Source organism: Varroa jacobsoni, unplaced genomic scaffold (genome assembly GCF_002532875.2).
Source record: "Varroa jacobsoni isolate VJ856 unplaced genomic scaffold, vjacob_1.0 scaffold_546, whole genome shotgun sequence".
In the NCBI taxonomy this organism is placed as follows: domain Eukaryota; kingdom Metazoa; phylum Arthropoda; class Arachnida; order Mesostigmata; family Varroidae; genus Varroa; species Varroa jacobsoni.
The window spans coordinates 1-11,735 of NW_019213448.1; the positions used below are offsets into that span (position 1 = coordinate 1).

Consider the following 11,735-nt stretch of genomic DNA (forward strand, 5'->3'; position numbering starts at 1 on the left):
TTATCTTATATATCATATATTATCATATATATATCTATCTATGTTAGAGGATCAATTATGCGCTTTATAGCGCCGCGCCTACAATTTAGTTCGGTCCATTGTAATTGCTATCAATGAAGCCTATGGACAACTGAGCCCGCATACCTAATTAGAGGATTCAGGAAAGCAGTATAAGAAATATATCGTGTTTGATTGGTTCTGTTCCATATTTATTTCATGGACGGAATTCTATGCAGGACTGAAAGCTTGCGGAAAAATATAGCCTATTTAATGTCATTTTAAAATAGGCCTACTCATATTATAGTGAGGGATCATTGAATCTGTTGCTGTCAGGCGTTGACGAGGTAACGCGTGAAGCAGATAACATTTCGATGCCTTTCTAATAAGGTATGGTAATGTGCATCGTAGGTTCCAACAGTACGATTCATAGTACAATTCGCGTGGCACTCAGTAATTCTATAGAAAACGGTTACGGAATCCAGTAGAAATTTGCTGAGATAGTACATTTTTTGTTTCTGCTTTAGTTATTTAATTTAAGACGCACTCACTGTATGTATTTGTTGTTATTTTTTGTACCACATCATCATAGTATGACCAATCATCCGCTGTTTACATTACGGTAACATTAGGAACAATAAAGGAAAGGCTTGCTTGTTTCAGCTTATGCATATCAGCTCATTCAATTGCCAAGCACAGTCGGTCACCCAATGACAGATGTGATCCTTGGCTATTCGCGCCTCGAGTTCGGCCTCGTCCACATCTCTTCGTCCCGCTGTTTCCTATAACGATTAAATACCCCGGAGATGAGGCTTTTAAAAGGCATTTAACATACTCAGCCACTATGGAAATGCCCCTCGCCCCGTGTAGTCAGTCTGTCCAAGTGAGAAGATACGTTAGGTGGCAGCCATGGTAACGATGGATACCACCGAGCGTGTGAAAACGCATTGAAACAACTCCTAGGCCTATCCTTTACTTGTGTTGCACAAAGACAAGTTGCTTCATACTGGGTGAACCTAAACGTTCCGCGTCAAGCAGTAGCCTATGAGTTGAATGAATTCGAGCAAACCTACATATACTACTGTGTTGATTAGCCTATCACCTAGTAACGAAAAACACAACAACGCTGTCTGTGTTGTATACGTATATTGTTTTTTATTTCTTTTAGATAGTCACTGCTAGTGCCGCTGCTTATCAGCTTCTTTAATCATGAATGCCAAACCTAGGTTTACGCTTCTGTCTAAGCTGACGCCTCTTCAGATTCCGTGGCACGTTTCAATTGAGTAAACTTGAGCATTTTTTAAGCTAGAGCTCCTGGTTCTACGGTATCGTTTCCTCTTGACGGCTTATGATACTGGCTTATGCATAGTTTTTAATGAATGGCCGCAAATCAGTCCTCGGCATATGGCGACCAGAATTTCTTGTATAAGAAGCGGCCTCGTATAGAAAAACTGAAATACAGATCGTTTGTTTCGACCCGCGCTGAACTGGATGTTGACAAGTACAATTATGCACGAAGCAATAAGATACAGTTTAGATAATTGAGGCCACTATCGTGATTACCAACAGACACTTGCATATTCCTAATTTCATCAAATTGAGTACCTTTCTAAAAAAATTGTATGGAAAATTGTTACTCTATTTTTAGCAACAAAAATACATTTTATTTAAAGTGTATCTTACTCCCTAATAAGTTAGCTCTAAATCTATACAGTTAATTTTGACAAAAACCATTAAAAAAATGTTACTGGGTTAGCTTAACAACTATCCCAAAAGGCACATAGGACGGCCACAAAAACATCTACTCTCTAGTTTCTGAGCCATGACAAGGATTTCTTTAAAACACAGAACAAACAGTACAGCCGACGAAGGCATGATCTAGGGAGTCCAGCAATCGATATGTACAACATGCGTGTACTGTATAATGTACATAGTACTCCTTTCAGAATGAAGTAACGCTGTCAATCATAAGGCTACTAAGCCCTTTACAGAAATTAAAAAAAAAAAAAAGATTATCCAAAAATCCGTTGGGGCGGGGGGCATTCAAAGATGTTCCTCGTCGAAGGAAAAGCAATTATTGACATGGACACAAACGTGACTTAGAGATGAAACGTGCAGTATGATAGCAGAATGATCATACCGGAGAGAACAATGAACCACAATAATGCTGGCTAGCTAACTTCCTACTTCGACCGTTCAATTTATGATGTAAGCGTGTGCCCTGTATTGACTATTTGGGCATCTTTTTAGCTATTAACCTAGTTAATCTCTTGATAAATCAATTAGGCATTCAACATAGTGAAACAGTATGCGCTGGCAGGCAACATAGGTGATTTTTGTCGAACAGTTGACCGCTGTCACAGTGTTTCAGTTTTGATTGGTATCCGACGCACTCCCAGTAGCGGCGGCAGTCTCTGCTATCGGGAAAACGCCCACGTTGGGCGGGACACTGAAAGGGTGGCAGATATGGGGTAGGAACGCTAACCTTTGGTTCTGTAAGGAACAGACGAACGAGCAAACGTGAACGAACGGCGCGCTCATTTGACACAAAATGAAAAATTGCCTAGATTGATTAAGTTTTTAGATGTGTAACCCGCACGTAGAAACGTTTATGTCACCTTTATACATCGTACCAGGAGCGTAACAACTATATACCGTTAGAGGAAATCTAGAGGTAAGTGATTTCAAGAGAGTTCTTCTTTTAATCATGCGTGCTTATGATGGATGGAAGGTGAGCTTATAGGAAAGAAGGACGGCATCCCCTATTCGTTCGATGACATTTTCCGGTTTTAGTCGTAGTATGATGGCATGCGCGCGATCGAAGGATGAAGTTGGCAAGTTCCTCCTACCTGAAATTGGGATAGGCTCAAATTGTGGTTCTGGAATCGGTTCGGGTATCGCACTCGGATTTGTTTCGGGCACAGGTCTGGGGTATAGTTCTTGCATCGGTCTTGGATAGTGTTTAGGCATGAACTGTGGATATGGTTCGCGTATTGGTTCATAGCTCGGCTCCGGGAATGATATAGGCACAGGCTTAAAATACGGTCGAGGAAAAGGCTCTGGAATCGGAACTGGAAGCGGCTTTGCCGGTTCAGGCCGTGGCCAGAATTCTGGATTAGGCTCAGGCTGAGGTTCTGGAATAGGCCTCGGGCGAGGCATTGGCCGCGGGGGATAGACATCCAAATTGCGTGAAGGTGAACTCTCAGCATTATTACTGTTATATGGTGGTGGTGATGGACGACGCGTCGGTTGAATCGTGTCATCTTCAGGGAATGTAACATGCCCCCTGAAAGATCGCATAACATATCATTCGTGAGGATGTTTGATACGGGCAGTGCACAATGCAGTAGTGCCGTTATAGAGTAAACCTAGCGGGTAGGTATACTTGCACAAGCGATAGTTGCTTGAAACATGCATATTTAATGTGGAATATTTCGGTATTCTTCTTTAGTCCAGCTACGAAAAGGAGTACCGTGGTACCATCCGCCTGTCTCGCCATCTTGAGGCCTATTCAGAGTCAATAAGTAATTTGCTAAGTCAGCGTAAAGTTTACTTGTTTAAACAATAATAATCGTCGAATATCGCTAACATACGGGGAGGGGAAAAGATGTTTGACTGGAGGCATATGGACACATGGCACCGTACTGATCATGACACCGCATGGTCTTAAAACACTGCAGGGCGGAGGAATTCGATGCAGAAGGCAGCATGTCATAAACTCCAAACATTGGCCATAGGACGTTGGATGGAAGCATTGTCCCTCCATATAGAATTCACGATACGATTCTCTGTAAATTGTTCGTAAATTTAGAATGAGTTTAGCGGCCGTTATACTTAGCTTAGTTGCCGCATACGCTTTACTATGGCCTAAATAAATCTGCTAGCTGAATTGATCTTTATTGACGTTCTAAATCTACAATACAAATCTACGTGATACAGCTTTCCAGCGTGCTTTGACTTAATTTCTAATGCTTTTGAGTATCATTATGCTACAAGAATATAGAACGATAGTAAATTGTTGTAAACTCACCTCGACTGTTGTGTTAATTTGTCTGGAGGTAAAGCACTCCCGCTTCCTGTCGTGATAACAGGCAGCGTATCCAAGCGATTAGGTCGTACTGGATTCGTAGTAGATAGTAGTCTCGACGGATGGTCTAACGGGGTAGTGGCTGTTGATGGCACCACGTCGATATGGGTACTCACCGTGACGTTGCGGTCTCGTTCTAAAATCGGGAACGGCGTGTATAAGCAAGCGCAACAGTTTTCAATTATACATGACAGTCTGTAGCAAGTTAGGTTATTTGGAAACCTATACTTTAATAAGCATGCCTCCACTTGTTCCTCTAGAAGATCATTGTAGAGAATATTTCTAAATACTTGTATAATCGTTGTGTTCTTGGTGCCTTCGTAACGTAATGTGAGCTATTGCGGTGGGGTCTTTTTCTAGTCATCTTCAACGTTCTCTAACATGGAGGGCAGACGAATCCGCCATCCAGAAGTAAATCGTCTTCTTAGGATCAGATAGCCATGCATATATAGGTCGCCTTAAACAGTAACCGAATGTATCGCCAGCTCGTGAAGTCCATGACATGATACAGGACATTGTATATTGAAATCATCAATACAACATTAGGAAAATTTTCTTGTAGATGGTTCGCTTATAAAAAGCTGCTTTTGAATATCTGAAATTTTGATCAGAAAATAATTAAGCAACTACAGATGTAAATAGTTCCCATCCATTTTACGAAAAATATTACTAAAACGAAACATTAATAGCACGACAAATGGGTGCAGTACGATGCTAAGCACCGCGAAATTAATATTGGTCTTCTATTTATTAAACAATTAAGATCGATTAATTAATTAATCTGAATGTGAAGAATTACCGTATACGCGCTACGGCTGATCTCAGTGTAGCTTACGTACGATTTGATACAAGTCAATCTAGCGTGCTTTTGTCTGCCTGCCCAGACAGCAATATAGAAATAGACGTCTCTCTGAACAAGCGTCTGATGTTTTTAGTTACTCTCCCATTTTTCCTCATCTTGTCGCTATTCAAAAAATAAAGACGAGAAACGCGAAAGGCAGAAAAGTTTAGCTACGGGTTTTTCTGTGTCGATCGCCCGCGCGCTTCGCTTTCTGCATCAAAATGCAAAACATTTGAATTCCTATTGAGAATCGTTTCCATTATGCTCCTGTGAAGCCAAAAGTTCCTCGATCGTCTCTCACTGCACTATCTGTCGCACATCGCGGGGTACAGCGCTCATCACCCCTGTGGCTGTTACAGGCAGAACGCAGCAAAATGTACTATAATAAGTAGAGTACCATCTAGGACTTTGCTGTTTGTGTTACAGGTAGTTGTTCAATGCATTCAGTAGTGCTTCTGTTGATAGCCGATTGTGTTATAGCTGCTAAAGCTACAATGTGCACGAAATACGAGCAGAATTGGCCACTGACAAGTTTTAGATATAGTCGATACGGTTGGTCCCTGCAGCAAAGATGGACTCCTGCTGCGATCAAACGGAGATATGCGCGCACATAGAACGGTCGTAGTCGTCTGCTCTCACAGTGGTGTTCGAGTGCCGAAGTCTATATGCGATAGGTGGTCCAACATGTAGCAAGGCAATATTGTAACGATAACAGTCGTATTCGGTGGTGGCCCGGCTCAGGTGCTAATGGCTTACACGGATCTTTGGTCAATCAACTTACGAGATGAACCATTAACTGATGAATGGTCGTCGTTCCTGATGAAGTCCCTATTGAAGGGATACCAATGGCTTGCCCCTACTACGTGACCGCATTTTGTCGTTTGGTGCCGTCGTGAGCAATATGTATGTATTTTTGAGCCTTATGGCCACCTCGTCTAACGAAGTGGATGAAGGCCATATCAGCACAGGGAAATTAAACGATAAATAGACATTTTCAGGTACAGCTTAATATCTTATAAATAAACCGCATCATTGTATCAATTGTATTGTATTTCCATTTCTAGCATATCTGGGCACTGACGTAACGTCAGTAATTAGTAGTACCCCTTAAACCTGATATATTTAAGGACGTAACTATACGTATTAAGACTCAATCTACTCGATAAAATTCATTCTCTGCTCGAAATAAGAGTTCAACTTTAGTATAGTGTTAAATAGACTGACGTAAAACTAGATCAGATTCTGTCTCAAAGTCGACGCGATATGAAACGCGAAGTAGATGGTTATTTTATGGGCCCCTAAAATTTAACTTCTAGATAATTACAACAAGGATTCTTAGACAGCCCCTATATAATTATAGAACGAATAACTCAACCAAAAAAACGCGTAAAGACACATAAATTCTGTAGCATGCAGGCATGTACTCTCGGTTTCGAGCTGCCGTATCAATATTTAACGATGTTATCATTGATTTCAGCGTGAACGCACCAAACTTATTCCTGATAGAGTCGATATCCCGTTGAACTAGTCCATCTCCTGCTGCCGTTACCACGTTCACGTCGAAAAGCACAAGGCCAAAAGTGACAAGCACGACGATCAATGTATGCGTTGTTCCGAGGTTCAAACACATTGACGATCCCGATTTCAACGATCTCAATGATGACGGCGATGTCATCATCGTGAAATTCGGTATCCTTAACGTGCAAGTCCGCGCACTAATTACATTTAGCACTGGCAGGTATTCAACAAAAACCGAAATGTTGCCCCGTGAAGACTCACGTCGGGTATTCCTCTGATCGTAGCTTAGTTTCTCTTATAAGAAGAGGCTTGAATACGAAGGCAAGGGTGAGTAAGCCGCATCGTACCGCACAATCCCACAACAATAAACCATAAATAATTCTACAACTACCGCTATTATTATTGGCATAACTGTTACAGCCACGTCAAGACAGAGATGGAATGGGCGTTCTGTAGACGGATGTGGTGACCTATGACGTAAGACGCACTGGTGCTGTTGTCGCGATTTCGATGACTGTTAATATTGGCACTTAGCAGAAGTGTGCAGACTGTGCCGAGCAAGGTGCCGTACGGAAATATGTAAAGTGACAGCTGAAGTGGGTGTTACTGGGTTTGTCCCAGGCGCGCTACCCCTACGCAGAGGCCCAGCCTGGCTCTATACTGTCGTCATTGGAAACGAAAATTTGGAAATGTGGAATGTATATCACGCTATGTTCCCATCGTCATTACACCTTTGGGCATTTCAAATAGCTCTGCTTTGCGGCGATTTATAGGTATGGTGTGATATCGAGGAACTAAAAGCACACTCTTTTCAAACAAATTATGGCCTATCGTTCGAACAGACATAGACAAATAGTAGCCTTTTCTTACTAGCTGGCCTCTGTTGCTCAGTCGCATGGTATCACATACATATTAAAAGGCACGTGTTTTGCTGCTTGCAAAGGATCTACGCCAATGAGAGCTTTTCAAGCGATGCCTTGTTTTCCTGAATTGTCACCAATCTTCCGCGTACACCTGTATGTACCTAAATCTATGGGTTTACGGCATTTGAATGACTGTAACCTCGCCTAGGTAATATTTATATTACTAACACTTTTTTGCATTTCTGCAATATCTGTGTACAGTGTTAATAACACCAACGCTTCAGCCGTTTCTCACGGAATCACTTCAATCAGTCCCAGTAACTGCTACGCAGAAGCTGCGGTAACTATTTTCGCTATCCAAAACACACATGTGCGTACAAAGGTAAGTAAAAAAAACAAAATATGTCAGCCAAACGCTCATCGTTCACGCATTCTCTCTGCCCCGTCGCCTTCATCGCTGAAATTGCTACAAATAGCAGGAGCGGCGGCATCCAACGCATCACACGCATATGTACACAGTCATTGAGGATATTGTTGACCCGACTGACGACTGCGAAGGCCACCCCAGTCTGCCCCAGCGAACGAGCTGAAACCATCATCGAAGGTGGCACCGCTGCTCCGGCGGCGGTGGCGGCACTTGGTAAATATTTGACAACAAGTTTCCCTTCGTATTCATTGTTGCCACCGTTGGAGCAGTGCTGGTCGTCGTCGTAGAAAGATAAAAAGAATCCTACTTGTCTGGCCATCCGTCTGTCTGCCTGATCGAGCGAGACGATCCGAAACTGAGACTGAAATGGAAGGGGATGAGAAACCCGGTATTAACATCGGGGTGAAGTAAGCACCGATGACAAACACCCTAAAAGCGACACTTAAACATAATACGACGAATTTACGTGTGCACGCGTACGTCGTGTCAATAGCGGTGGGGGGGCAATCAGTAGTTGTTCAAAGTTGGGCGGAACTGGCGATGAGGAACGGGGCCTAGGACTTTGCGGGAAAAAGGAGCTTATGTGCGAAGCCAGTGATGACGCCGCGGTCGATCCTGGTAAATCCGAACAGCTCGGCCTGCGGCTATTGGTGATCTGTTGGAGCATATTCAATACGGTGGCAGCAGTTGTATTTGTGGTGACATTGGCGACAGCTTGACTTTTGAATGACAAATGTCAACATTAGCAAAAACGGGGGTATCAGTCGCAAGCATATTAACTATAACGACGACATGAACAGAGAAAATATGCAACGGGCCGGTAACGGTAGCAGGCGGGATCTCTTAAATGCTACAAGGTCTCGCTATAATTGGCCGCTCACAATATCAGCTTTCAATAGACTCAACCAAAATCCGAAAAAGACAAGACGAATTACTGCATTACGTGACGATGGCACTTGTGTCACGCCATGGGGCGAATGCCAAGCGTCACCGAATGCCACCAAAAAGGTCTCTGGAGCAGAATCGTGCTCAGCATGCTTGCTATTACTACACATTTTGGCGGCCTAACGTGCCTAAGCAACTGATAGCACACATACCCATCTGCCTTTTTAACTATATCATGAATTTCAATACCGATAGGTATCGTGAGATCCGATAAAACAGTATTCAAATACGATTTCACCTCTGTTTCTGATTGTGTTTGTACGGTCCGTCTGTGAAACGTTACTAAAATGTTAGAAGAATTATTATTATTTGCCAGTGATAAGAAATCAACAACGTATGTGTTAATTAAATGTTATATCTAGTATAAAAGTATAGTTGAATTATATATTCAAGGATTCATAATCGATGTGTACCGTCCAAGGGACTGCTTAGCAAAGGTACGGCAACGTGTGACGCTGCTTAGCTACGGGGACATATTCCATTACGTCTTACAGAGAGGCACGTAACGTTTGGCAAATGAAGACCTAGCATTGCGCATACAGTGAAACCGATACGTCGCAATGTGAGTAACTATACGTCAGTTAGTCCTGTTTAGCCCTCTTCAGGCTTCATCGGTCACTACCCCGGTATCATTAAAAGTCAAAATTAATCTTCGGCATTTACCTCTCCCATGCAACGATAAATTTTAGCAGAATTAGTAGGTAGTTTGGCTCTGGGTTTTAGATTTTTTATAAATCGTTGCTAGTAGCTCAGAAGTAGTACGTATCTGCTTAACAATAAACGCCTTTTAGGGACCCAGGTTTAATTTGTTAGCGTCTTTCGAGTTGTGCCGACAGGAGGTGTTCCCATACTACTTGAACTCCATAGAATGCCACCAAGGCCGGTTTAATTTCAAAGTGGGTCAAGGCCATTCGTAAGAAAAGTCTGTAGGGAGTTTGTATATTAACACTTACCATAGTTGCTCGTCGTACTCTGTCCATGATGTGCTCTGCAAAAAATTCCCCTTTTCGTGGCAAGCACTCACGGGTACTTGCAGCTGATTACGTATTTTAAGGCCGTGAGTACCTGTGTGCAGCGTGTCAGTGGCAGCAAGGCGATTTCGACAGACGTTCATGACCTCCGTTTAGCAATATTGATGATCAGTCGTGCGCCATCGAAGTATAACGAAACCCTTGCGAGAGCTTGGTCGACATGCAATCAAATCTTTCCAAAGACGACAAAATTGTCGGCACAAAGCATGTCATGAGGATGAAGTGTTCTCACATGGATGTTGAGTCGGGGTGTGTGAGCACGCATCGAACAGCCTAGTCAGTGTATATATATATATATATATATATATATATATATATATATATATACTGACTAGACTCTACACATATAGAAACAGCTTTTTCTTTCAATCGTCTTTCACCACAGGGGTCACGCAAGTTGTACACTTACGAAAACCTCACTCCAATTCGGTGGCGGGCGTCCATTCTGCAACTAAGCACTGCACAAAACTGTCCAGCACGAAACCCGGAGAACCCCTATTATTTTCATGAATACCTGTTTACATATCCATATACCACCGTAAAAGAACACAGTCTGTGGAATGGTTCTGACACCGAGTTCACAAAATTCACGCGAGTTGGCTGTGGTTCATTCATACGGCGCAACTCGTGTGAAGCTTTTCGGTGGAACACATGTTTATCCACGGTTTGCAACTTCTCTGCTTTTCAGGATTCTAACTTTTAAAAAAGGTTTATTCTTCTGTCAAGATGGACGCGGTTTTCCTGATAACTTCTTTCTGTCTGTACGGATCACTTTTGACAACTTGCCGTCGGGTGCGTGATAACGGGAGCACGCAAAGATACGTCGTCTAGAATCGATTTTAACATTAACGCCTTGCCGCTTAATTTACAGTCTGCGGAAAAAAGAGGAACAAATAGTGAGCGAAGTTTAGAGCTAGGTCGGCTCTCTTTTCCATTACCGAGATGCAAGAGTTTTTTTTCTAGTTCCATGGACTCATAGTAGCCAACTTGCAGGAAAACCGTCATGGGCACAAACCTACCTCTTGGCTTCCAGGACTTAACTCTTCTTATCTTCTTTGTTGGTCATACGACAATAGGATCATCTTATTGCTAACAGCTGAATTATAAACAGGTATTCAACGACCTCACTCATGAGACGTTCCATTGTCCAGTTTACCGCTTGAACGATGCACACTCTCGTCTACGTTGCCACTTCAAGGAGGGTTTAGACAAGGGGTCCGCTTCACCGTCAGCACTGCAACAGTGTTATACTTGGAGCAGCGCATGCATGGCCTACCCTGGATAATAGTTTCTTCTCATCTTGAGCAAGCTCTGGGTCATACACCCTCGGGACCAGGCGGTCGCATGGCGGACGGTGATCGTCCGACGACTACCAGCTGAAACCCGTTATGTTAAGGGTGCAAATTTGGTAGGATTCATAGTTAGTCTTTGTTTTTCTTATTTTCTGACTTGTTCATCGATCATACTGTGCCTCAGTGTACGTTCACTGAAAACGGACAAATGAGAAGTTAGCGCCTTTAAATAGTTACCCACAAAAATGCCCTTTCTAGACAATGTCACAGCAATGGTTTGTTTGATATGCGTCAGCTTTGATATTACATAGTAAACACATCAAAACACAAAAAAAAAAACAAAAAAAAAAACACAAAAAAAGCAAAAGAGTTGAAAAAGATATGCGATACAGTCGCCTCTAGATGGACGTTGATAAAACGATGATGGTCTGTGTCACCCACGTATGCCCTTTGTTTTGGGAGCCAATATGTACATAGGTCCTGTGAGAAGCTAACCTCCAATAAAACATGTGTATTACATGTGATTAAAAATCACAATTGAACACTATTCAGTGTTTTCGAAATAAATGATAATATCCACAAAGACTATCTGTCTATCTGTTGAATGGTAGTGTTAAAAAGGCACCTAAAATAACCCGTTCTTAATCAGCGACAACATTTTCATTGCTGGAGTTCTGATGGATAGTTCGGGCTTTCCGTCTTAAACTATATTGTGGCCGTACGAAATTGCATAG

General features: G+C 42.5%; 1 protein-coding gene across 2 annotated transcripts; it reads right to left on the minus strand.

The window, feature by feature from the left end:
• Positions 1-1,124: 1,124 nt before the first annotated feature.
• Positions 1,125-6,723, minus strand: LOC111261331 (uncharacterized). Of its 2 annotated transcripts, XM_022834739.2 has the most exons (5): positions 6,414-6,722; positions 4,028-4,220; positions 3,591-3,785; positions 2,847-3,283; positions 1,125-2,490 (listed from the first exon to the last, which is right to left on the minus strand). In XM_022834739.2, exons 1-5 carry the CDS (start codon positions 6,601-6,603, stop codon positions 2,288-2,290), a joined length of 1,218 nt encoding a protein of 405 aa, XP_022690474.1. In that variant the 5' UTR covers positions 6,604-6,722; the 3' UTR covers positions 1,125-2,287. The 2 variants fall into 2 exon arrangements, with proteins under 2 accessions (XP_022690474.1, XP_022690475.1); XM_022834740.2 differs by lacking the exon at positions 3,591-3,785 and having other exon boundaries at positions 6,414-6,723.
• Positions 6,724-11,735: the final 5,012 nt, after the last annotated feature.

Coding starts and splice junctions, on each gene's coding strand:
- LOC111261331 (XM_022834739.2), bottom strand. CDS start 6,603: ATGATGACATCGCCGTCATCATTGAGATCGTTGAAATCGGGATCGTCA. Junction 4,221..6,413: donor CTCTATCAGGAATAAGTTTG/GTGCGTTCACGC, acceptor TCCCGATTTTAG/AACGAGACCGCAACGTCACG. Junction 3,284..3,590: donor AAACATCTTTTCCCCTCCCC/GTATGTTAGCGA, acceptor GCGATCTTTCAG/GGGGCATGTTACATTCCCTG.